Source organism: Cinclus cinclus, chromosome 2 (genome assembly GCF_963662255.1).
Source record: "Cinclus cinclus chromosome 2, bCinCin1.1, whole genome shotgun sequence".
Classification (NCBI taxonomy): domain Eukaryota; kingdom Metazoa; phylum Chordata; class Aves; order Passeriformes; family Cinclidae; genus Cinclus; species Cinclus cinclus.
The window spans coordinates 85672684-85700070 of NC_085047.1; the positions used below are offsets into that span (position 1 = coordinate 85672684).

At 37.0% G+C, this 27387-nt stretch overlaps 1 protein-coding gene across 1 annotated transcript in view; it reads right to left on the reverse strand.

Moving 5' to 3' along the window:
- Positions 1-27387, reverse strand: part of GABRG3 (gamma-aminobutyric acid type A receptor subunit gamma3) — a 291985-nt gene that overhangs the window by 128718 nt on the left and 135880 nt on the right. The window contains exons 4-5 of the mRNA XM_062487859.1: positions 10797-11017; positions 8348-8430 (exon numbers count right to left, since the gene is read on the reverse strand). Of these exons, the coding sequence (XP_062343843.1) occupies positions 8348-8430; positions 10797-11017 (304 nt within the window). The remainder of the gene's footprint in view (positions 1-8347; positions 8431-10796; positions 11018-27387) is intronic.

Genomic DNA, 27387 nt, shown 5'->3' on the forward strand with positions numbered 1-27387 from the left:
CCTTGTCTGTTGTTTCCAGTTTGCCAGTCATGCTAATTGAGGGATGTACATTTTTTTACGTTCTTTTTCTCCCTAACATACCCTTAGAGGCCCTGCTTTTTATTCTTTGCATCCCTTATCAAGTTCAGCTGCAAATGTGTCTTGGTCTTTCTGACCCCATTCCCACAGAACTAGACTGCATCCCTGTACTTTTCCCAGGGTACCTGTCCCTGCTTCCATTACCTGCATGTTGTTTTCTTGCCCATTAATTTGAAAAGCAAGCCTCAGCTCAGTCATGCCAATCTCTCATTTTCCTTGCCTGATTTCTTACACCTGGGGATCAAGAATTCTTGCAAAGCACCCTTTGACATCTGTCAGATCTGTCCCTGAGGGCAGTATCCTGGGGATTTTTACTGGTTCACAAGGTTTCTCTTGTTGCCTTGGTCTCTAAATCTTACCCACAAGCTTTTGACCTAGTCAAGGCCATTCTTCAGAGACAGCTCTTAGCATTCTATCCATCTCTTGATGTGGTTGGGAGCCCCTGGCATCTCCTTCCTGTCCCATCCCTGCTGGACAACCTGTAGCCACTAAAAGCTGCACTCCAGCCATACAGGTTACAGGTTGGTACAAGGCAGCTACATTTTCCAGTCATATAATTGTTACAGTGTGTCAAAATCAGTCATTCCTTATGTTAAAAAAATATGATGCAAAAGACTGTCACTGTCTGTCTCCTCCTGGCGCTCTAAATATCACAAATATAAATATGGGCTCTGTATTTCAGATTTTACAAGAGTAGGGCTGCCAGGACTTCACATCTTATGGACCAGCCCCTCCCAAATGATCAGATTAATTTGAAAACCGAAATAAGCAACTAAAAATAATAGAAACATGAAGTGCATAATAGGTGTTATATTACATTTGAGGGTTAAAACTATCTTCTTTCTGCCAATGGTGCATTTCTCATTCTGTCAAATGTTTGGTTAAAAGAAAGATAAAAAGAAAAGGCTCCCATTGGCATATGATGAAATGCTTAAAGGGGTTTTAGCTTCAAATAATACACACTGAATATCTTGCGATCTATGATGAAATCATGGGAACTATCAAGGATTTCATCACAGCAGAGACTCCAGGCCCTGTTGCTGATCCATTCAGCTTTCAGATATGCAGTCAGCTATGTCTTGCTTCAGCACTTTCTCATGTTTTCTACTGACACCATAAGCATAACTTAGCTGCACATATTCTTGCCAAAAATAACTGGCTCTCAAGCATGTTTTTTCTTTTCTGAAATTGTTTTTGAGGCTAATTTTTTCCTAAATTGTACTAATAGAAAATGTGGAATAATAAGACTGGTTGCTTTGAAAGTCTAGACTGGAATTTTAAGACTTCCAGTCTCCTTGTATAAACAAAAGTAAGAGCTGGGGGGCCCTAACCCTGAAATACAGTCACCTATATTAAACTTCAGATCCAGGAAAAATAGCACTTTTTTTTTTTTTTTTGCTCTGAAGCAGGTTGCTTAGAGAGTTTGTTTCATAACGTGAGCATCCCATCTTCCTTAGACAATTGTGCAGGGCAAATGGAGATACCAAGGATCCTTGGAAGACCACTGCAGAACTGGGGTAAATGCCAGGTTCCTGGAATAGCTTACCATCTGAGAGTCTCTGAAAGACTCTGCTGGCCCCAAGATATCATGAGTTAAGCACTTTAGGCTTCACTAATTAGCACTTACTGTAATTTTACTCTAGGGTCTCATTTTCGCTGGAAGTAATGGCAGCTGCTCCTTTTCCAGAGGAGCCTTCAATCTTGTGGAGAAAAATTTCGCTATAAAAGGAGAGAGACATCTGGTCTGCTACCAGTACAAAATCTTGGATCTTTGTGAGGAACTGCAGCAAAGGATATTACATGAATTAACCACAGCCCTCAATTCTGATCACCAAGGAGACAATGGTCAACCCTGACCCTGGGGAAGTTTCATTGCTTTTTTACCAGAGAAATATCATTTATGTACTAGTGGTTATCAGATGCAATATCATATTGATTAATATGACACGTTCATTACAACATGTTGCATAGATTTGGAGCCAGCATTGAACAATATAACCACAAGTATTTTAAAAGGTGCCACTAATACACCTTGAACAATGAGACACAATGCTAACAGAAGCAGTAGTGCCAAAATAATACTTACAATATCCACTAGTTTGGCACAAATCTACACCATAAATGTGATGTAGAAAGCATAATTTTACACTGAGTGTACTTACATCACAGATGAATTTGAAGATTTTCATAAAAAGACATCATATATGAGGAATTTGATAAAAGTTAGCAGAACTTGCAATAAAAATTAACTTGTAACAATCATTATGAGTCTTGGCTTAGCTGTAAAATACAGTCATAAAAATCTAAAGATACTTAATGCAGTGTCTCTTGTGTATTGAGAAATGTATTGAGTCTCAAACAGAAAAGTAGTAGTGAATTAATGGTGAGTAGTCAAGGAATGGGATAAAGATTTGACTCTCCAGGAAACAGTACAATACTCCCTAGGACTCTAACTTATGCTAAATAAAAAAAGAGACACCCTCAGGGAATTTTCTAAGGAGAGTTAAAACTGAGCAATGCAGTAGCAGAACACATTGAGAAGAGCTACTGGAATGATGAAATGAAATTGCACAATATTATCACCTACTTTAAATTCACCACATTCTGGTGTCGTCGTAGCTACCTCAAGAAAAAAATGCTTAGAAACATTAATGCTCACAGGTTAACAAAGGCAAAGAAGATCACTACAGAGTCATGCACACTGCATTAATCTTTGGGATCATCAACTTTTCTTTGAAGATTGTCTTGCACACTAGGCAAGCTATTTGAAAAAAATGTGCAATTAAAAGAGTTTAAAAGAGGGGAAATGAAGTAAGAAGATATGTAAATGTCTGTGTAAGAGAAGAATTAGCAGATGAATAGGAGGAGGTATGTGCCACAGGTATGCTTCACATTTTATGGTCAATAATTGGCATATATGAAAAAAGTCATATGCTAAATACAGATCTTGGGAGGAAACTTCAAAGAACAAATTTCCATAAATGTATTTCTTTTTTTCTTCTTTATAAGACCTCTCTATATTGACTATTCTCTGAAAAAGACAGTCTTCTGAAGAGGACAATGGATGCATACTAACATTTCTACCTTCCTAGAAGAGTAAAAAGTTACAATAGCTAAAATATGCTCATCACAAGAACTGGTTCAAGAATTTCATTGATGCCCTATGATCTGGCTCAACCCATTACAGAGAGCACAGATGGAAATTCAGATCTGGATTAAAGCTCTTTATGCATATTACGATGCCATCCCAGCATCTTTAATGAAACTCCTCTTGAAGTATGAACATTAAGCTGCTCCTTCTGGCCTGTTCTTCATCTGAAGTAAATTTCTGTCCTCAGACTATATTAATGGCTCTGCTGATGACAAAGGAGATGAAACAAACACAGCTCATTCCACAAAAACAACATTTATTTTTCTAGGCTAGGAGAAACATATTAAAATGGGCGACGACAGCTAGTTGTGTTAGAAATTAATGATACAAGGCTCAAAGTACTGATTGCATATCCATAAGAGGTTTCATGTTCAAAGGGAGAACATTTGATTGAACTGGGTTTATATTTAGAAAAATGGGATTTGCTCCTTTCAAGCACTATGTTAGATTTGGATTAATTTCTTTTAAAAGCATTGCATATTTCCTTCCTTTTTTTTCCCCAACAATACTTGGCATGCTTTTTTGCACCCTTGAAAAAACCCTAAAACAACTCTAACATTTAAAAGGCAAAAAAATATTTGGTTTAAGTCTCGACTGAACAAACTGGACCATCAATATCTGGAAATCTTGCTTTATCCTATTTTAAAATAAGACTAAAAGTAATTGAATTCTTTGTGTACCTTTGTATATGTATTTTGGTGCTTGCAGCAAGAAAGGCATTCTGGGCATGCCGACCTTTTCCGGTCTTGCAGCAATCCTCCAGTAAGGGGCAGCTCAGGACACTAGACCTTCTCACTAGGGAGAAGATCAGTAATTGCCTACAAAACATGCCATAATTCCCGCTGTCTAAGTCAAAGGTGCGTTTAAAAATTAACAACTGTACCTGCAGTTTGATCAGAACAGCAGCAAGAAAAATAACCCAGTGAAAACTCATTAATCAATTTGGTCACTTTTTTTTCTTTTTCCTGGCATCTTACACTGCAGCTCAGTATTACTGCATCTGGTAAAGCCCCAGGCATGGCCTTACAGATTGTTTCAGACCTCAGGTATGCAGCTAACACAGATTCCCAACATAAACCTTCTTGGATACAATTAAAGACTTAGTTGACCAGATGCTCAAAATAAGGTGTAATGTGTTTGTCAGCTTCATTTTAGCATGGCTATCCTATGCTGTCACCTGAAGGAATGTCAAGTTAATCTTGAGAATGTGTAACGGGAGAAGAAGAGGAGATGAAGGTTTCTGCTGGTCTGAAAAAAAATGAAGACTTCAAACAATTAACTCTTAGACAGCTTTGGGTCTAATTTTCAAACATTCTCACATTTTTTTCTAATTTTCAAGCATTCTCACATTATTTTGCAGCATGCTTAATCTTCCCAAATTAAGAAAATCCCGAACATTCAACAGTCTCACCAGTGACTGAGAAAGGAAAGCTAAAACCATGTAAGCTAGCTAAAAAGCAGTCACATGATAACTCTAATGCTGAAGAGTTCTTTCAAGTAGCTTAGCCATACAGTCCCTTTTCCCTGCTCTTTAATCTGCAATGCTCTTATCTTTTAGAATAATAATAATAAAAAAAGGGTAGTAGCCATAACTACAGAGTGATCTTTTTATACTTGATCGCTCCCAATGCATTGTTGTTCTAGTGCTTTGTTCAAACACTTTTGAGCTGTTATAATATTTGAGCATCCACAGCTCCCTATAGAAGTAGTTTCACAAATAATGTGCTTAACTTTTTATTCCCAGTCTGCCTTTTGTTGCTTGTATCTTATTTATTTGTTCTTGTGCTGACATCATCCTTCAGACATAACACCTCCTCTTCCTTCCTGAAGTTTATGTGAATCCTAACTACCTCAATAAACTATATTTTATGGCAGCATCCTGAGAGTATTTCCAAAATGCTCAAATCAATGCTGAATAGAGATAACCAAGACAGTTTAATGTGCTATTTGAGTGCCAAAAGCAGCACAGCAGCCTCCCTTGGCTCAGGAGGATAAATTAATCCAAATGAAGAATGACAGTGACAGAATATTTTTACATAGCTACATATAGTACTTTAAAACCATATGAAGAATCATATACAGCAAAATCTATCCAAGATTGTTCCACTGCACTCAAGTCACAGGTTGACTCTTTTTTCTTATTTGCAGGGAAATGCACATTCATACCATGTCTTGTTGTAGCTCGTTAGTGAGAAATCCTGCTTGGCACATGTGGTTGATTAAACCAATCTGGTGCATGGAACAGACACAAGCTGTCACATGGCACGGCTGCCCTGCATTACATTACTGGGATCAACTTTTCTCATAAGCAGTGAGTGCACATAAGTGCATACAATTTCACATAAGTGCCGAGTCCACATCTACATAGAAACAGCAACTACTGACACACACTGACCACAGGGCCTGATATGCCAGATGAATCATCTCATCATGTCACCCCACATACAAAACCTGCACAAGTTAAAGAGCTTCAGATTATTTCAATACTTTTAAGTCCTATAAAAGAAGCTAGAGAGCTCCAGGAACCTGTTCTTGAAGTTTCTCCGCAGGAAGGGGTAGGTATATTTTGGTGGCTATTGTTAGCACACTGAGATGTGTCCTTTTTATAAGGTGTTGTTTTCTCCTTATTCATCCTGGCAACCAGATGAAGTAGAGCTCAGTATTCCCACTGAGGGAACACCATCTGTCCCCAGAGTAACAGCATGGTTAGGGGGCAAATTAGGTGGCAATGGAGGAAATATTCTGGACAAAATTTAAGATGAGTTTCATATTTCTGAAATATTAAGGGGAATTTGTATAAAACATCAGAAATTTCAAATATTAAACTTCATCTGTGTGTAGAGGTGTGGGGAATATTTCCTGAAACTTGTGCTTCTTTGTGCCTGCCTACAGTGGAAACTACAAAGATTTGTCTGTGTGCTGAGGAACAAATGGAAGGGGGATGAAGGGGGAAGCAGAGCTGAGCTGTGAATTCTACAAAGGTTTTTATTTTATTCAAAGACAAACATCTTGAAATCCTTAATCAGCTTTTCCCTCCCATCAGAAACTTGTCATAGAAGGCAGTGCTAAATCATTCAGGCGTTCACTCAGTCATTCACTTCATGAGCCCCACTGAGTGCTGTCTAGCTAGACTGCTATGAATGTACACAAGACTGAAAATACAAGTGAGTTATGTAACAGACTAATCATACAGGAGATGTCCTGTATGATGGTAATAGCAGTGCTAACACTGTTCAAGAAAAAAATGTAATTCAGTATGAATCTAAAGAAATCCACCCTTGTTGTCAACATGACCAAAAAGGCTGACAAAACTATAAAACATTATTTTAACATTCTTCTACAGGATTCTCCATCTGGCAAGAAACTACAAAGAACACACAGAGAAACTGCAACACAACCACATTCTGCTTTACCCGGTGTAATCTCCGTAGACAGTAGTACATCACATGGCAATACATGTACATCCCAAAGTCAGAAGTGTTCTGAGCTAGTAGATCAAAATTAGGAGGAACATTTGCAATATGAAATGTATTTGGAACTTTGCCATGGAGCAGAGCCTGCTGAAGTACTGACTGATATCCTCCCTCTTTCAACAAAAACCATAGAGTATGACTTACTTGCATTTAGCTACTGTCTAGCTATAAGGGAATGCAAGGTTTGAAGTGACTTCCTGTTTATTAGAGTTCACTTTCTTTGGATATTGCCATCACAGGACCACTCAAATTTATGTGGTTTAATTAGTATCTTTGGAGCTAAAACAAAATTTTAGTAGGTTTCCTTAAATCTCTGGAATTTGATTTTTAAGGTCACAAACCTTTCCCGGCACTTCAACAAAACAACAGCAGATTGTCACAAAAGCAGTTTTGTGCAGTAACTAAAGACAGATGAAGTGCATAGGGTTCAGTGACAAGGGTTCATGAGCAGGAAAGCTCCTTCACAAGCTGTCTGCCTCTTGTTCTGTTGAATATGCATATATTACACACACCCAAATCAAACACACAACAGTATATTTCTGCCCAGATTCACTTGTACACATAAAAAATAAAATATGGCAACATAGTGATAGAATTTTGGAGGAAAGGGAGATATTTATATGACAGATTTAAAAAACAAATGCTGTGTGAAAAGATAAATACACCCTGGATCAGAAATTCAAATCTGATTGTGGATCACTGTATAATATTTATAAACAGAAATACATACAATAAATCACAATAGCATATTTATCATTAAAATATTCAATAGTGTTATTCTTCTATCATTTTAAGAGGGATTAAGGAGATAGTCTTTCTAAATAGATTAAGAAAATGATAAATTTTCCTTTCACTTTCTTGAGCCTTATAGATTGTCAAAATTAAAGTCTTCCGTAGAGTTCCTTTAAAACCTTTGCACTGTGTGTTTTAGATTACAAAACTGTGCAGGTGTTCCCATGAACAGACAGCTCTCAAGGTTTTTCCAATGAGTCAGCATGAAGATAACTTCTCAGAGTAATATTGGACCTCAGAATTAACTCACCTGACTTTTGTTTTCCATGCATTTCCACATGTATTTGTTTTGCCTGTTAGGAAGGTTTTAAATATGCCAGCAACACAACATTCAACACAACATTGGACTTCTGGACAAGCTGAGCAGTGAAAGGAGAATGAGATTTACAGTAGCTGCACCATTTACTATGAAAAAGAGAGGCATTATCAGACTATGTGCTATAAACTCAGATGTTCAGAGGTTTCTGGGCATGTCCCCACGCTGTGCACCTCTGCCAGAAAACTGTAGTTTCAATTCTCATTTGCAATGTCAAGTGATTGTATAAATTAACATTGCACAGACTAGTATGAATATCTGCTGAGTTTGTAACTATAGTAGCAGCTAAAAAGGCTGGTTCCAGCAAAAACAAAACAAAACAAAACAAAAAACCAAAGTAAATCTGCAGGAGATTTCACGTCATAAGTCCATTGTTGAGCAGTGCAAGAGAGAACAAAAATTCCCTTAATATTTGAACAAACTTAAACTTCTTATACCAATTATGGAACAATTGACCAACCTGACAGTATTCAGAATTTAACTCCCGCCCCTGCATATGAGTAATATACAAGAATAAGGCATCAAAGCATCACTTACAGCTGGAAAATATCAGAGGACATGAGTGTTCATCCATAGGGAAGTTGTGCAGCTGCAGCTGGCACTCAGCATTGATGGTAAGCCTGTGAAGAAACCAAGGGTCTGTTACCATGTGCCAGTACAGGGAACAGCCAGAGGAGAGGCAGGGTAACCTTAAGCATCATGCAAGAATGCTTTAAGATACCCATAAGTAAGGCCTGAAAGAAAAGAACCATATTTCTAGATTGTTTATTGGCTATTTATGCCTGATACAAAGCAACAATAATTATCTTAAATAATTTCAGACACATCATCGAGAATTTCTGGATCCCAGGAAATATGTGCATATGTGTTTCTCTAGACAATTCATCATTGAAAGTTCTGGGATGAGAACAACTACTCTTCACAAAAATAACAGGAAATATGGCCCATCTGGTATGTAATTCCACAAAATTAGAACTTCAGAGGGAAACTGACAAAAATATTTTCTACGTGAACTTAAAATTCTTTCAATTTCTTCAGGAAATTTTTCAATTTCTTCTTCTTTCTTCTTCTTCTTCTTCTTTTCCTTCTTCTTCTTCTTTCTTCTTTCTTCTTTTCTTTCTTTTCTCCAAATTTTAATAAATGTCTATATGCCATTCTATATCATACAGATGCAACAAACAGATCAGCAGAAACATCTTCATCCCTATTTGAAATCTGGTTTTACATAGCATCGCTAACACAAAGTATACTATGAGCACAGCCAATTTTAAAATTACAAATAAAAATCAATAATCTTCAATCTAACATCTTACAATGTGAATGCACTTACTCAGGGAAATTGAATTAAGTGCTATTTTATTGTAAAGTCTTTTTAAAAAAGTACTACATAGTTTCATGACAGAATTCATGCATGTGGTCTATGTGGGCTTCTCGTTTTGGAGACTAAATAAAAAGATTAAAAACTCTGTGGTGAAAGGTTTGTGTCTCAGATATGGATGGCACAGAGAAAAATTCTTTTTTGGAAAAGGCTGCCTGTGAGGAATTTAATAGCCTTCTTGCACTGACACTAGAAGAGGACTTTTAGTGTTGCAGCACAAGGGCATTCACACCCTAAAAAGGGCAGGGAAGAAGATGGAGAGGTATGGAGCATGACTGAACCCTGTACACTTTCTCCTGTACACACCCAGCAACACCTGACAGCAGCAGGGCATGCATGAGCTACCTCTTCCATGTCATACCAATTCTGACACTTAGGTGAGATAAATTTGGTTTGAATTACACAATGATCATTCTAACAGCTTTTCCTCTGTAAAATGGAGGTCGACCTAAGTGATCAAAAAGGACACAAAACATTTTTCACAAACTAGAAATGCTCATTCCAATGGGTCAAGTATTACCTCACTCACTTAAAGCTGTTTTAAATTTTGTAGTCCATTCAACAAACAGTTTCTTTAGGGAGAGATATGTAAGACTAACTACTATTAGGTAGAAATTTGGCCTGAAATACCAAAACAGAACTTACTAGAAAAAAAAAAAAAACAAAAAACAACGGAACACCTAACCAAAATCTCCTCAGAAAAAAAACCAATAACCCAATCCAGAGAATATTGAAGCTGACACCTTAATCCCCAAACTCTTTAGCTAAAGGCAGCTGAAATAAGCAAGAGCTCTTCACAGTAGAGCAAGCCTATGAAGGAAAGGGCACTAAAAATATCAACAGCTTTTCCAGATGTTTATTTCCTTTTTTATTGATTGCCAAGGACTTCGTTTTGGAGCCCAATAGCACTTGCAAGCAGGATCAGCCCTCTCAGGTGAACCAAGAGGGCTGAACACAATCACAGAAGAAAATGTAGCTTGAAAGGCACGTCTCTAAAACAGTTTCCCTTGTGGAACATGGCTCATGACAAAACTGCCTTCTGAAAAACTCATCTCTTCCACAAGTAAACACTTATTTTGATTTCCACAGACTTTTTAAAATGCAAATATATACAGCATTTCTAATACCATATAGTTGATTTTACCACAAAGATTAGAAAACTGTAAAAGCCTTTCCTCCAGCAATTCACCCTTGTGATAAGATGTGACAGACTATCTTTCAGCATGACTTATTTGAAGAATCAAGTATTGGCATTAGCATGAATCTAAAAATGCTTTATCCAGCCCTGCATCTAACTCTGATCAAAAAGGCTTTTGACAGGTTTTATGGGACTATATGTTCCTGATTTTATTACAAGCACTAAAAAGCCCAGCTTGCACAATTTAGACAGACTGATTTCCTATTTCTCAAGGTTTCTTTCCTAGAAAGACAAGACTTTGTTTTTTAACTTGGCAGTACTTATGCCTGAATAATTATATATTTGTAAACCATGGCCATGTACGCATCAGGAAGAAAACAGCAGAGGAGAGCAAAGATGTTGCTGAAAATTAGTATTACTACACCAGAAGTGGGAGAAGCCTTCAGCCCTGAACCTTGTCAAGCGCTCACCTGAGGGTGTACAAGATCTTGCCATCATTCCATATGCGGAGGAGCTGGTTGGGGGTGGTGATCCAGTGAGCCTCTGCTGTCTTTGAGTTGCGAAATATTGTGTCTGGGATCCAGATCAAGCCAACCATGTTGCTGTTCAGAGTCAGTATTTTCATGGTGCTGTTGAAGCGAAGACGACTGTCTGTCCACGTCTGGGCAAAAAATATATCAATTTGATATTCCTGAAAAGAAAGCATGATACATTAATTTAAAACAGTTCCACACTTCTCACTATTTGGTGTTTGATTAGGTCTGTTCTGGTGTAGATCAACAGGGTATGTTCTGTTCAGTGGAGCTATGTTTTCTTTCTCTACTGCCTTAGGATTTTTTTTCCCGTTTTTTCACCCTTTAATTTTTATGTCTAGCTGCTAAATGAAACATGCCAAACATCTCACTTCCATTGGTCCTGTGCCAGAACAATTTCAGCATTAGCACATTCTTTTTCATTGTCTCTGAAAAGGAAGAGCTAGAAGGTATAATTTACAGAGGCTTCTTTGTCATAGGACCAATAAGAGACATGAAAGATGAACAGGACCAACACACATAAGTTAGAGAATGGTAAATTCCCTTGATTTCAGCAATGCTTTTTAGGGAAGAGTCTGTGTAAATTCAATAAATTAATCTTTCAATTTTCTACCAATTGTTCAGCCACTCTTTCTCGGGCCACACTGCAACAGAATTGAAAAGGCAGGTTTGTGCTCCTTTACAGACACCTCATGTACCTCTGATGTTAAGAGCTGAATATTCACCCCTGAATATGCTAATACCTTAATTTACATGGAACTTGTCCTTCTGTTTACTCCGTGTTTTACTACTCTGTTTCTGTAGGTAAGCCAACATTGTACATATAAATGCAGAAATTAGAGTACACGTGGGCAGACAAAATTATACAGGTGAACATATAAACACACTGGCTTAAGCATTTAAGACCACTTAGAAGAAATTTAATTTTAGTTTTGTATTTGAATTGTGAATTCAAGCCACCGGAGCCTGGGAAAGGTAATGTTGATTTTTTTTTTTTTTTTTTCTGATGTTTCTCTTCCTCTTTTTGTAGACTGAAAAATGAAAAATAGACTGCTTTATTTTTGAACTTCAGGGAAACAGCCATTTGAGTCTATCATGCAATACCCTCCCAATACCACAGGGCTGACTGTGACAGGGATGATGTTTGCTGATGTGGCACAAAGTGTATGCTCTACAACAGAGGCTAATATAGGGCTTGGGAATAATCCAAAGGAAAACATTTCTTTAGGACCCCTGGTAGATCCACTCCTGGTATATCTGAACAAAGGATAATTAGGGCTATGTGTAAAGTCTGGTGTGTCTTTGACAACTCTGAAGCTGCTTTTAATTAATTTCTTTCTGCCTATTGTTTCAATACAATAGTATTGGGGTGTGTTTTTTTCTTTGTAGATTTGTTAGTAGAGCTTGACGTCTGAATTGAGGACAGTGCTTTTTCTAAGAGCCACCTGTTTCTCCTGTGCTATTACATTTTTGGCAGGCCATTCCTTCAAAGCTGATGTTATAACAACAGGAAACCTAATTCACTGGCACTGTAATCTAAGTCCAAAACACATCCCTGGCCTCACATCTCTAGATGGTAAATGATCAAAAGGTGCATAAGTGGTGCTAGCATGTGTCCAAACACCAGGTAGTAGATCACCTAAGGAATTAAAGCCTAGCCATCAGAGGCATTAAGGACCATTTTCCTTCATAGCTTATCTCACTACTATTTGTAGTGTACTTCTATTGTATTATTAGCTTTATTTTTGGAGGGAAGATGACAGACTTGAATCTGAAGAGACTTTTCTGAAGGATGTTAATGTAATTTAATGTACACAATGTACCTCTGTTATTCAGAAAGAACATCCTTAATGAACCAGGTTTTATATGCCAGAGCACTGATCTTCTTTCTTTAAGTCAATTGCATTTTAGCCTTTGAAAGTCTAGTGACAAGTGTTTGGCACATTCAGCTTCTCTAGAGAGGAATATGCCAGACATGTCTACGGGTTTCTCCAAATGCTGAGTGAGTAGAGTTCTTTTCCTAGCCCACATGTGAGAATCTGTATTTATAGAACCAAAGACCATTTGTATACAGCTGGTTAATGACAGTGCTGTCTTTTCACAGGACACGTTTTTGCATGATATTCATATTTGAGCTTATTTTATATGAATGCTTCATTTTGACTAAATTTAGGAGTAACCATATTTTTTTTCTAGTATATCATGGATATTTAATGATTTTTAGGATTTAATATATTCAGAATTTCTACCCTGCCAAAAGAAAAGAAAGCCCCTGAGCTCCTTAATACATTACTCTGAGAATGGGCTGCAGCTAAATCTGAGCAAAGTGGGCCTCAGGAGCAGTAGAAATGTAACACTGTGGTTTCTATTCCAGTAAGCTACTCTGGCTAAATGGATTACATTAGCCTAGAAACAGGGTCATGCTAACACCACTGCCCAACTCCTGTTGTGCATCTTCATTATTTATTACTGCAACTAGAACATGCCATTAATGATCATTATTCCTAATACCTGTACAAAGGGCCACTCCTTTTGCCTTAATAAAAAAAAAATTCAAGTAAAATTAAATGGTTCCCAGATCTTCTGAGTAAATTAGTTCTGAAAAAAAACCCACATTTTTCTTTTGGCAAACTGAGATGATAAAAATCAAAGCAACATTTTCAAAAGAAAAGTCATGAAAGTTGTTTGAAGATAGTTGCATTGACTTTTTAAACACTTTAACCCTATTTTTCTTTAATTTAAAGTATTTACAGTACTCAATCAGAATGTACAAATTACAAAACCAACATTTTCCCAGTAAAAATAAACACACATTTCCATTTCATATCTAAATTGAGATTCTCAGCATTAATCCCTTTTAGAAGTGAATGCTATATCAGTAGATACTTTCCATTTATATTTGGAATTTCTTCAGTCTTTAACCAAGCAAATAATGGGGTATGATATTTATATAGTCACTCTACCATGAAGGAACAGAAGTCACTTTTGAAACTGACGCTCAGTTCTCAACTTCTAATGGTTCTAAGTCTATGCATATTTTGGAAAAATTACTTCTATCTTCACTGAAAACAGATACTCCATTCCCAGTGAAATCAGCTGTTTTGCTGTTCTGCACAGAGCTGGTACAGTGATCTCCAGCACGCAGCATCCAACAAGAAACTGCCAGAAGAAAGGTTTCTATGTTGGTTTTACAGAAAGGTCAATATCATATGGCATAAGGAAGTAACACTCTTCATTTGCCAGCTGATACCTGCCATTTTAGACCTTTACAATACGTAGCGATTACACCTAAAGAGTTCAGGCAGGATATCAGGTTCCAGTGATGTGATGCCTCACATGAAACAAAATCCTAGAACTCCAGCAATATTTTTTATGCTCTCTTCTACCACGGCACCAGAAATTTTGTTAATAACCATCCTTTTTTTTTTTTTTTTTTTTTTTTTGTTAGCAACTATTGACTACTACAATGAACACACAGGAAGAAGTGAAAAACACCAAAATTTTAAACAAGATTTCTTCCCAGCAGCAATAAATATAAAACACGTTCTATGTGAAATTGTGAAATACTGAGGCTGTTTACAGTAAAGTGTTCTGTCACTAAGTTTTCTTGTCTTAATAGCACCTGGTTTGCCATGCTACCTAAAGAGATCCAAAATTTTCCTACTTTTACCACATATTCACAAAGTGCCTGGATGCATTGACAATTCTAACAGGAGAAATAGGTCTACATGTTAACAAGAGAAAATTTAGGGAAATCTTATTTCCTTTAGTACACAGACATATTTTTGAGATAATATTAAATTTTAATGATGAGAAATTAATTATAAATCTAAAGGATTGATAGAAGTATAATTTATTATCAGTTTTAGTAGATTTAATATTGTTTGGTTTTAAAAGTAAATTCATGAACCATGCTACATGTTAAATTCCCGCTCTTAAAAACTTCGCTGAAGAATTCTTTGAGAATTCTACAATCTGTTCAAATCTGATTACATAAGGACATTTTTTTATTAAAAAAAAGTAAATAATTTCAGGAAATTTCCAAATATATAAGCATGTTTCCTAGATGAAGACTCCTGACATATACAAATACTCAGTTGAATCTATAACCACACAACATTAGACCTTTTAGAAAACACTATATTGTTAATATTTTTTACTCTTTCTGGAAAAAGTAATTTTTCCCAGTAAAACTAAATCTGTTTATTTGTATTTTTTTTTGATTGTATGAAAATATAAGTCCTCATTTCAGGCAGCTACAGCGGATCTTTGTGTCAAATGTCCTATTTTTTCTTTATTACTCCCCAATGTTGCATAGTTACTTTTGACCAAAGAATTTCTCATTGATACTTTTTTTGCAAATTGACCTTAAATGATTGCATTATCTTTTACATTTCATGAGGTAAAGAGACAGATTGCAAGAGTTGCAAGAGTTAGTTTGCAAGAAGCACTCAGTATCAGTATCATCTCAAAATAATAAGTGATATCATGTCACTGAAAATCTCAGTATTGCCTCCTATGAGGTCACATTTGAGAATGAGATTGAAAATTGACACCTGACAATGCTCACATAGCTTCCAAAAGTAACTCTTAAAACCAAGAAAACATATTATGGTCCTTTTACTGGCACAGTATGCAAGTAATTGCCTCATGTAGAACATTTCTTCCCATTCAAATTTTATAAGTTCTCCTTTAAATCTGAAACAGTGGATGAGAGAAATGACTGAATGAGATTAGGAAAATTAGATGGTATTTTTCCTGTTACGTGGTTATGTAGAGAACGAGAAACTAAAGACAATTTTACCTTCTTAATATTCACTGATTTGTGGACAGGAGCTATAACCCAGATTTAGCAACAGTATCACCTGCAAATAGCTGCACATAGTCAAAGTTCCAACTACTTAATTTTAGGGTTTTTTTATTATTATTTCACATTTTCAAATATTCTTAATGTGGTTTCATTAGTGCCTTGAAAATAATCAAGAATCAGCACTGGTCTATTTGCCCTTCAACTGTGTAGGAATGATTAATGATTGGGAACAACTTGAAAATGCCATTGTCTAAGTCATCTGCAGTCACAGAGTAAAATACATGCTTTTTAACCAAGTCTTCAATTGTTTTCTCAGTCAAAAGAGTAGCTAACCTGTTGTTGGTAATACCTGGAGCTTTATTTCTATCAAAATGTCTCATTTTAATTCTGAAAAATATGTTTTTATAGGCTGTCATAGTCAGGTGATGGATGTGAATGACTACAGATAATAGTGTGGTATTCCTTTGTTGCTTCTGCTGCAGCCTTCTCATTTTCTGCATTTTCAAAATTCTCCACAACAGCAACAACATCAAGATTCCTGTCCTTCGAAAAAATGCAAGAATTTATTGAATGATTCTTTTCAGGTTTTTACTGCTGCTTACTAGACAATTTTTGTTTTTTTCCATTTTAGAACTTTTATCTTGATTGGTGAAAGAGACTGAAAATGATAAAAGCTGTTACTAGCATTTGTGTGTGGCTGGTACTCAATCAACTGAAAATAACTACATAATCAGAGTCCAGTTTAGATTACAATAATTCTGTGCCCTACCACACTCCTTGGGTAACATGCCATAACACACCACAAACACAGAAGCTTGGAACTAGTCTAATAAACTGTGTAAGGCATAAAATCTCCTTTAGTTACCAAAAGACTGGATTTCACTGATGTGGAAAATACCATTTACAAGTCTAAAACTGTTCTGGAAATAAGTATTTAACTTTGCTTTTACATTTCAATCCAAACCATTCAGTAAGAAGTATGCTTAAAAAATTACTAATGGTCAAACCTATTATGCGCAAACTGTCATAGAAATGTTAAGCATTATGGTTTAAAAGGGAGTATGGGAAGGGGCTGTTGAGGGAAACAGGGAAGAAATGGGAGCAAATCTCTAAAGACTGGGAGTCTCCCCCTTACTGCACTCATCCGTAGACCACAGGTGAACACACCCAGAAATGTATTTTCTTTATGCCCCTGTCATGCTTGGATTAGAAGTATGAAGAGAAGGGTCTGAGATAATGTGTTTTAGTAGAAAGTATCCCAAATATTAAAGAGATACTCATGATGTCTGCTTATTTAGTCTGCAATTTGATGCACTTGAGAACACCAAAAGTGAGTAATCTCTTCAGAGTTTGAAGGTCATTTTCAATAAAAGCTTGTTTTTTACAGCCCGGCTCACCTCTAAAAGCAAAGTTCAGTCAACAACGGAACTATCAAAATTATCCTGCAAAGGGCTGCCAGATTGATTCAGCTGCCTATTTAGTTATGTGACAAATGAGTGGAAAAGGAAATGCTCCCTGAAATATGGGATGAGTCCCTATTCCTGAACCAGTACATGCACATGTCTGATACCAAAACACAGAGTAATTCTCTTGAGCACAGCCCACCTTCAGCTTCCCTGATTTATTGCATATTACCACGGGCTAGAATAAGGAGAGAACTGTCCTCTGTCCATCTTGTGAACAAACTTTTAATAATTTGAAGAAGTATCTTGACCATACCTGTTTTGGTATTGATGGAAATAAGTAGTTCCACAGCAACTGCCGTGTGAGCTGTGCTGATTGTTCATCAGATTGCATGCTGTATAGATCATGAAAAGTCAGGAAGTACAGTGATCTCAGGAGACCTCTAGGAAGCTTAAAATGTTAAGCTTTAATGTAAACCTTAATACTACTGCTTGACAGCTTCTGCTTGGGTTTGCACCCTGTGTGCAACTTGCATTCTAATTTCAAAAATTGGTAAATCCTCCCAGATATCAAGTGGAAAGGAACAGAAGATAATGGAATGGTCGACCAAAGGAAAACTGCACTCTTATTTTGTGGAAATAGTGCAGAAAGAAATAAATTAAATGTGCTGGAAAAAACACAGTAAAATAGTGTATTTCATACGCAGTGTACATTCAACACTCTTGTGATATCAAGACTAGCACAAGGATTCTGTGAGGACAATAATTCTCACACAAGTCCTGAAACTTTGCCTTGCTTTCAGTAGGGCTTGGGATGAGTGGAGTAGCATCACAGAGCTGCCTGTAACTTTTCCTGAAGTATCTCTGCCAGGCTGGAGCTTCATGTTTCCAGAGGCTGCCCAGGAGCTAAATGCAGGTGTATTTCCTTCACACTACATACAACACTGGGTTTATTGTCTAAGAGACAGCATAAAAGGGATCACCTTCCCATTCTCCACCAGTTTGCTTTGTTTCCACTGTCTGTGCTCCTGCTCCCTTTCCAGATCTTAATTCCTAATAGTCTCTGTTGAGAGTGGAAGAGTGGGCAACACATTTCCACTTTTGGATTTCTTTCTCTTCTTAATCTGAATTTATCTTTTCCATCAGAGTTAAGGCTGTACCTTCAAAAGATAGTCAAAAGAAATAGATGAAAGATTAGGTTTATAGAGGTAATAAAATATATAAGTTTGAAAACTTTCCAAACTGTTTTATAGAATGTATAGAACTGTATAGAATGACTTTCGATGACTTGCTCTTTTGTGAGAATCTGTTTTGGTACTTTCATACTGTTACAAGCACCATGGTTCCATGGAGAAGATACAATGAAAGAAGCAAACTCAAAATTGAGATTGCCACCACAGATACAAGGGCTTTTCAAGTTAGCAAGTTAGAAATGTCAAAATATTTCAGCAAGCAGCACCAATCATCTCCATAGATGAATGCTTTGAGTGAAAAAAAAAAAAAAGAAAGAATAAAGCTCTTCTCAGCACTGACTCAGTATGAATCTTGGAGCAAGGAGGATGTCAACTCACCTTCTTCACTGCAGTATTGCTGCCTGCCTGCTTCAGAAGGTTATTTCACTGATTTCCTGCTATTATAAAGAAGGAAAGACAGCTAATTTCACACTAGAAACAAAGCATGCAATTATCATGAAACATTTACTTTCTCTGAGAACACATCTGTCTGTCTCACTCTGCCTATTTTGGCTCTTTGGAAGAGAGTTCCAGCCCTGCTGTATTCCAGATAAATTCTTACATTCTGTTACAGGAAGAGCTGGAGATTTTTGTCTTGGCCCATCCCCTGACATTTCTTCATGGCTTCTCTTCACTCCACTTGATGGTTATCTCTTCTGCTTCAATCAACCACTTCATAGTCAGAAACACAGCATGAAATTAGAAAGAATTTCAGAAAATCAGCTGTAGCTCTCTTCTCTCCCCTTTTGGTAGAAGACTTTTTAAATATTGCTGCTTCCCATTTTTTTTTGGAGTCTTCTGTTGGCTTCTGTTGCTCTTAAAGCATTCCCAAAGACATCCTGATTGCTATGCTCACGTCACAACTGCATTTCTACAGCTTCTTCTCCTGGTGTGTCAGGGTTCATGTCCTGTTACAGACTGTACCTGATGAGAAGCTCTGCCTTCAATGAGATATAACTTAGGAAAAAAAGGTGCTCGAAGCATGCAAAGAAGTGCAGGGGATACACGTGGCAGCACACAGAATTTTCATCACTTTTATCTGTTATCTGGTAAGCATTGTGACTCAAAATGCTATTCAGAGTAGTCATTCCTAAGAAGATTGCTGCTGGAAGGAACAATGTTTTTGGGGTAGACAGAGAAAATACAGTGCTCATTCCAACCTGCAATTTAAGGCTTTACTATGTCAGAGTCAGGATGGAGAGAGAGAGAGATTCTCCAAATGCATAATTGAAGAAACCAAGGTTGTTCACTTAAGAATTTAGTAACATAAATGAACAAGGACAATCTTAACTCCTGTGGAAATAGTAAAGAAATAAACATTAATAATGCCTGATCAGAAGAAACAAAGAAAGAGAAAAATAAAAGTCTGTGAATAAATGTTAATGGCTGCACTTAATATAATAAAGAACATTATCAAGGTCTCCTAGGGATACTTGATATGAGAAAAAAATTATAAAATTATAAATATTATAAAGATAATAGTATTTACATATTACAACAGAAGATGTACTGACTTTATAAACAGTTCTTGAGGCATTACCTTATTCAAAACAGAAGCTAAACTGTACTTTTCACAAAAAATAAATGCATTCTCAAAGACTGCACACAAAAAGACTATGCTCACAGCCTCTGTATTAAGCAGGGGTTTTTTTTAATGATGGAAAGAGTTCCTTTGAACCAAAGAAGTGCAAGAAGTGCAATACTGTGAAACATATTTTATGCCATCAGCAACCTAGAAAAGAAGAGGTTACCGTGATGTTTTTACATGTACTGTCACTCTTAGCACAAGAACAATTGTAAAGGAATGGGAGAAAGGGCAGTCATGAAAAAACACTCCTCTCAGAGTAGAGGATCAGGCACAGTGATGGTCTCACAGAGAATTCTTCTCAGTGAGAAAAAAAAGATGGTAAGGAATACTTTTTAAGGAGGAAAGTGGGAAGATCAGATGGGTTAAAATCCTGTTCCTTTCCAAAGGCACCTTTAGAGTACCTCCTGAGGCCATGTTATATCTTGATAACCCACATGCCACTCTACTACAGAACCCAAATGTCCCATAAAGTTGCACTCTCACCACACTGTGGTTGGGAAAGAAAAAAATCATAACCTGTTTTTCTCAGAAGCTGAGATGTTGAGAGAGTCCATGTCTTCAAGATGCAGGAAACTTAGAGCTCACCCACGATTTTTCCCCATCTCAAACCATCCTGCCATGCATCACTGAACATTTTCAAGGGTCAAAATAAATGCATACATACAATTCTGCGTTTGCTCAAAACAAACTAACTCAATGATTGCATCCCCACAGCAGAATAAAGAGAGACTACACACATAACAACACACAGTCATTCACCTTATTTTACTGCCAGCTGAATTCCTTGCCCTGCTGCTCCCAAGGCAAACCTGCCACAGAGGCAGCTAAAACTAAGAAATGCAGACATGCACCAGTTGGTGCCACTCAGTCTTGGAGACAAGTATTGGTCCCTGGATATCTTTGATTTAGCAGAATAGACATACCCAGGTCACAAAGTCCAAATTTATTGCAACATAAATAGGATCCAAAAGGAGAGTTTAAAATGTGGGATGACAGAAATCAGGGAAATAGATGAAGCCACAGTGAGGAAGGTAGTTATATCCCATATCCACAGGATTTCAATAGGTGTTACTCTAATTAAACAAAATGATGCACAAAAAAGCCAACTGTGCACAAAATAGTAGAAGAAAGCTCATCTGTAAAAGCCCTAATTTACATATGAGGGAAATGCAAATGTTTAACTGCTCTAAAAATAAGATGACTGTTTTGCCACATAGGCACAAGAAGAGGGTTTTTAATGAGCCTGTGTACAAACCTTTCTTGCTCTTGGCCTCAAAAGGAGCCAGGGCAGCCCTGCACTCCCTGGACCACTGGCTGAGGTGAAACCAGACCCCTCTTTGCTTCTGCACTACTGGGAGCATGCTTTTAGCACAGGCTGAGACTTCATGTTCAAAATACAGAGCCCATAAGGCTGTGCTGGTTGCCCTAGTAGGCTGAGCCTAGGCTTCCCACATTTCCAAGCCTAAAAGCACTCCAGATCATAGCTTACTTCTTCAGAATAAAACACAGCAGGCAAATGCGTTCATGCTTCACCCAGGCTTAACAACAGAAGAGGCATTTTCGTAGGATGAGTATCTGGGGGTTGATCCTTGCCTCAGTTTCTTCATCCCTTGCATTTTTCTAGTTTTTTGGGGTTTTTTTTATCTGGTTTTCTGGACAATTCCAAGACTCTGAGCTCCACTGATCCAAGCCATACTTCCTCCCAGATCTTCTTGTATTGTGTGGTTTGGCACTCAGAATTAGTTCTGCCGTAAAACCCTTCTTTTCAAGCCAAAGTTCATCAAATTCCAGTTCCTCCATGACTTAAGTCCATTCTTTTTTGATGTGAGACTTATTGAAACACCTATTGACATCAGTAATTCTTCACTGTCCCTCATCAGGGGACAAGGGACACCAGATGAAAGAGCAGATGGCTGACTGCCATTCACTGGGCCATGCAATGACCGAAATTTCAGAAGTTCAGGCTTTTGCTGTCAGTTTTACATGAGCACATTCCTCTTATATTCACAAACTCCATCAGTCACCAACTGGGGAAATTCAAAAGGAAACTACCAGAAATTTTCAGTACCTGATATTATTAAGGGAAAAAAAAGAAAAAAAATTTAAGAACCGAGACAAGAAATTTTTAGACCTGTCTTGCAAAGCTCATTGGGGAAAATGAAATATAGTCCTGTAAAGATATGTAAAACAAACTCACTCCTTAAATCAGCATGTCTTTCAGTACTTCATTATTAATTCTTGATATTGGCACATAATTTTTTTAGACTACATTAGAAAGAATAAAAAGGAATTCTGCCACAACTTGTGAACCACTTATACTGCCATCAATGAAAAGAGATGAATATGGTTGCAGCTTGCACGGGAAAAATACTTTATCTCCAGTGCAGCTTCATTTTCTAAGTATAAATGAAACAGTTAAAATAGTTAATGTAAATAGGTGATAACACAAGCATTCTTGATATGCTGTGCCTAAGCCCACGAGGCAGGTAATTTTGCATAAGGGCAGCTCTATCTCCAACCCAGGGGAGGAAGGCACTTCATCTGTTGCCGTGGTGACCCTGCCAGCCCCTCCCTCTTGCTCCCCCACCCTCCGCTGGTCCCCTCCCCGTTGCCGCGGTAACCACTCGACATCACTCCCGCTTCTCCCACCCTGCATCCCCCTGCGGCCGCGGTCCCGACCGGACACCCAGCCCTCCTCCAGCGTGAGCTGAGGGTACACACTGACATCGGCCCCACGCAGCTGGGAATTGAACCAGGGAGACGCAGGGAAAGCACCAGTTTTGGACACAGAAGAGGTTGTGGAGGTTCTGTTTGTTATGTTTGGACAGATTCACGCAGAGATACGCTGTAGGGGAAAGTCATGGGGTCAATATAATGTTTGTACACTGTTTTCTGTGGTCCATGGGCTCAGACTGATCCTTTGACCAGAAGTTTATGTCACTGGTATTTAACTCTAGAGCAGTTTTTTTCCTGGTATTTTTTCCTTTTATTATTTAATGACAGAAACAATAATATCAACCCAGTCACGTTATTCTGACTCAGTGTCTTTTGGCTTATTTGGTCTGCATTTGTTTTCCTTTCTGAATGCTGTTCTTAAATAAGGAGAAATTTTATTATAACTTCTATTTTGTTTTTCTTTTTTCCAAATTTCAGTTTAAGCCAGATGGAAAGGAATGTTTTGCTCAGAACCTTGCAGTTTTTATTTCTGAATCCTGCTTAAACTTCTCCAGCCTTAGACACTTCCCATTGCAAAGATATAAACCTGGTAAGCTTTCCACATAAGTTTTCTGAACCTTTCTTAACCACTTTAAACGGTCCTAGATTAGTAAAGCTTCTTTCACTAGAAAAATAGGACAAGTCTTTCATGGTCTATTCTATTGCTGAGGTTTAGCAGACAACTGCAAGTACAGCAAGAAGACATGTGAAAATCCAAGGACTAACAGTAGTTTCCATTTTAACCTGATAATCAGTACAGATTCACACTTAACTTCTTCACTTGATTATCTCTAAACTTGTAACAAAAAAGAAAAACTAAGATCTAATTTAACAACAACTTATGCCAATAGAGGAAGAAAGAGATCTTTTCTCCATGGTAATGTTCTGTTTTACTGTTCTCCAAAACATATTTCATAATGCCCAGCTGTGAAATGCTTCATGAAAAAATGCATAATATACATTTCAACTGCCCGTGGAAGGGAAAAGTTATTATTTTATTTTTGATACCAAAAATTAGTCCTTTGTGAATAACATGAAAGAAGTGGACATGCTTTTTTGATAATGAAACCCTGTGTAAATCCTTACTTTTTCATTTCCTAGCATAACAGTAAAAGTGAAAACAAAAGACTCAAAGTACAAACTGGTGGCAGCAGATTTTTCTCATTCTCAAAATCTAGAATGAAAAACATGAAGAAAGGTGGTTGAAATTGTTCTGTAAGAAATAACTGAGTGAAAAATGAACTAAGGAATGTAAGAATTCTTGAAAGCAGCTATTGAAAAACTGAATTTTTAATTACAGATTTTTTTAAAAAAAACTAATGTCAATCCTAATTGATAAATATATACATGTGTCAGCTGCCATTACAGTGAATAATGCTTGACGAGCTAGCCTAACACAGTTTATACTTTTTTCCAAACCCATAAAGATGATCACTCATCAGAGTTGGCAACTGGCCACCTGCTACAACTTTGCTCATTTGAGTTCAGTGACCTTCATAATTAAGTGGCATTACTAGCCTGGGAGAAAGAAGTGAACAAATATTAAACCAAAGCATTTTCTCATCTGATCCTTCATTTGAGTTTCTTTTCATCACGTTCTTATTAAAATACACAGATTTAGGAGTGCACAACAGCAAACATATGAACTATTCTACTTGATGTTATGTTCTTTGATAATAAGCTGACACTAATTACTCTGCAAGTGAGAAAAAACCCTTCAAATCCTACAAATTAAAAAAAAAAAAGGCATCCAGGGGGCAACTTTAGACAGTTGCCACTGGTCAATGCAACTAAAATTAAAGAAAACTGAATGTGATTATGTTTTAAAGAATGAAGACAAAATGTACAACTGATGCTTTTTCCCAAGCATGGCAATATCTAGATGAAGGTCAGCAAAGGCAGGTAGACATTCCTCAAAGCATTTACCTACCCAAATAATATGAACCATAAGTTCAGGAGTAAAAAACTCATCAAAGATCTGACCAAAAATGCTGAGGTGCTTCAGAAAACTCAAATGACAAAAGATATGGAGCAAACTCAGCAGATTTTGCTGCTGGATGGCAGAACATTGCACAGCTTCTGTTGAAGATACATCATTATGTCAGGAGAGAGGTTAGTTTCACAGATCCAGAAAATCAAGAAAAAAATATTCCTTTGACTGCAATATACTGCTTCTTGCAAAGTTAGCCAAACAGTGGAAGAAGAGCGAGAGTTTATGCACCTCACATTAGGCAATCACTTGATGAAAGGAGAAACACCATGTTAAAGCTTTGTCCTTCTATCTTAGTTCTCTAATCCTGCCTAAGTCAAACTCTGATTTCCATTGTCCCAGAGATATTTAGGGCTATCCAAAATTTAGTGCTCCAAAGCATGTCCTTTTTCTTCAAATGTACTTTTTGTTAATTTAGGTACCCCAGAACTCAGAATTGTGCCCATTATAAATACTGATATGGAAAAAAAATCAGAATTTTCCTAGTGTTTGTGTCAGTCAAGTGTATGAATTATGTTTCCAGAGAGATGTGATTCACATCCAAGCCTGGAGTGAATGCCACAGCTCTTTAGACCCCTCAATTAAATTTGGCAGGTATTGCAGTAGATCAGGGAATGTAGCAGGAAAAGGACATGTTTGCACCACACCTTGAAAATTTGCATATTATTTTAGCATTTAATTGTCTCTCATAACAAAAATTGAAAAAAAAGCCATTCAAGCCAGTTGAATAACTATATTTGATACTGTTCAATCATATTTTTATTGGGAAAACTGAAGAAATTAGAAATAAGGGCACAAAGCTGAAGTGTCATTAGAATATATTTATGTGGATGAGAATTCTGAAGTAGATGAAAGATAATGTAATCAAATGGCAAAGGCTTAAACTGATCCAGATGACTAGCAAGCAAACAGAAGTCAATGACCAAAGTGAAACACCTGATGCCGCAGCCAACATCTATATAAGAAATATATTAATAATCTGAAGTATTATCTCCATTCCTATCAGACACCCAAATATTTACTCTATCAATCACAACTCCTGCGAGAAATATTTTCATATATGCACTCAAGTGACATGTACTCCACACACTGTTATATAAATAAGTTTTATAATGAATATTAGGAACTTCATGGACAACTCAGCTCTAAATTATACGCCTAGAAGGATAATGCTGAAAGCCTCAAACCTATGAGTTAAACAAGGTTATCTTTAAAAAATTTATTAGAAAATGCAGTTCTATTATGTGACTAAGAGTTTATATATCAAAATCATTTTGGTATATTGTAGTGAAGTTCCTAATGTCAACAGATATTATGGGACCTGACTTGTCCCATTATAGAAATCTATTTTCAGTAGATATACCAAAAGCAATATCAATGTCAAGTAAATGACTCAGACCAACTTCATAATTATTGTTTTCATTCCAGTCAAAAAGTACAGCCATTTTTAAGTATGAAGTTATAATGCCAACATCATCTAATTTAACATTACAAAAAAAAAAAAGTCCTGAAAGAAATTCTTGCATCACGAGCATAAAAGTCACAAGAAGGGCAGCTTTGCCTTAGAAATCATACCTTTATCTGGGTTGAAAATTTGCTCAAACTGTGACCCAAAGAGAACAATTAAACAAAAATCACCTACCACAGTCGGTATACCCTTGGTAAACAACTTCTAGATTATGCAGCTAAGTTTCTCAAAGAATCTGTCAAAACAGACAATTTTCTGATGGCAAATAGGACTTTCTTTGTAACCATTGCTCTGTATTGCTGAGGCTCTAATGGCAGAGCAAAAAAGGAAATGTCCCGTCTCTTTCTACCTCCACATTATTTTATTTCCATCTACAGTAGGTGGAGGACAGTTTTTGTCAGATTACACCTTAGCAGAACCCAGCAAAATTTCATTGCAACATTCCCAAGGAGGTGAATGAGGAAATGAGAAAAAGAACTTCACCAGAAATTTCTATTAACTTTTGAGTCACACAGTTTTGCTGAGATCATTGCATCACAATAGGTATGTCAGAGGATATTCACTCTTTGCTATTTGCAGTGGAATATGTCATGATGAAATCACTGTGACTGTGCATGCAAGTGTTCCAAAATGCATGTATGCTGCTGTGTTTTTGAAGGTAATTACTCACTGTTATAGTAAGAAACCAATACATCTGATAAACCAAAATGAGCAAAATACAGACTAATGAGTACATGATTTTAACAGATGCTAGGAAAAGAACAAAAGTAAAATATGTCTGAGAAAAATTGTACCAGTTTTGGATTTAGACAGACAAGAATTTCTATCAGAAAATGTACAAGTACAAGTAAATTCTCAAAGTGGCGCTGCTCATTTTTTTTTTTTTCTTTTGTAGTTTTTAATTCTACCTGATTTCAAACATTGTGCAGATCACCATAACCTGAACAGGAGATAGTAAAATTGCAGAGTTTATCTCAAGACTGCAGTTTAGGCTTGTCTCTCACTAGAGATCTTCCTTTTCCTTTTATCAGTCAAAGATAAAACAGTTAGTATGGCATTTTACACTGTCACATTATCTGAATTCATGTATTTGATGGTGGCACGTCTATGCTAAAATCAAGCTCCAGCTCTAACAAAAGCTAAAGTGTTGTTTCAGTCCTCTGTCTGTGAAGAACATGTGCACACCTTCAAACCCCACTAAAATTTGCAGAAATGCAGTGCACTTAACCTTGAACTGGTAATGAAATGATGCAGACATTGCCAGGACAAGAGGAAAGTGATGGCAGAAGAACAGGACCCACCAGTGCCAAGGGTGTGATTGG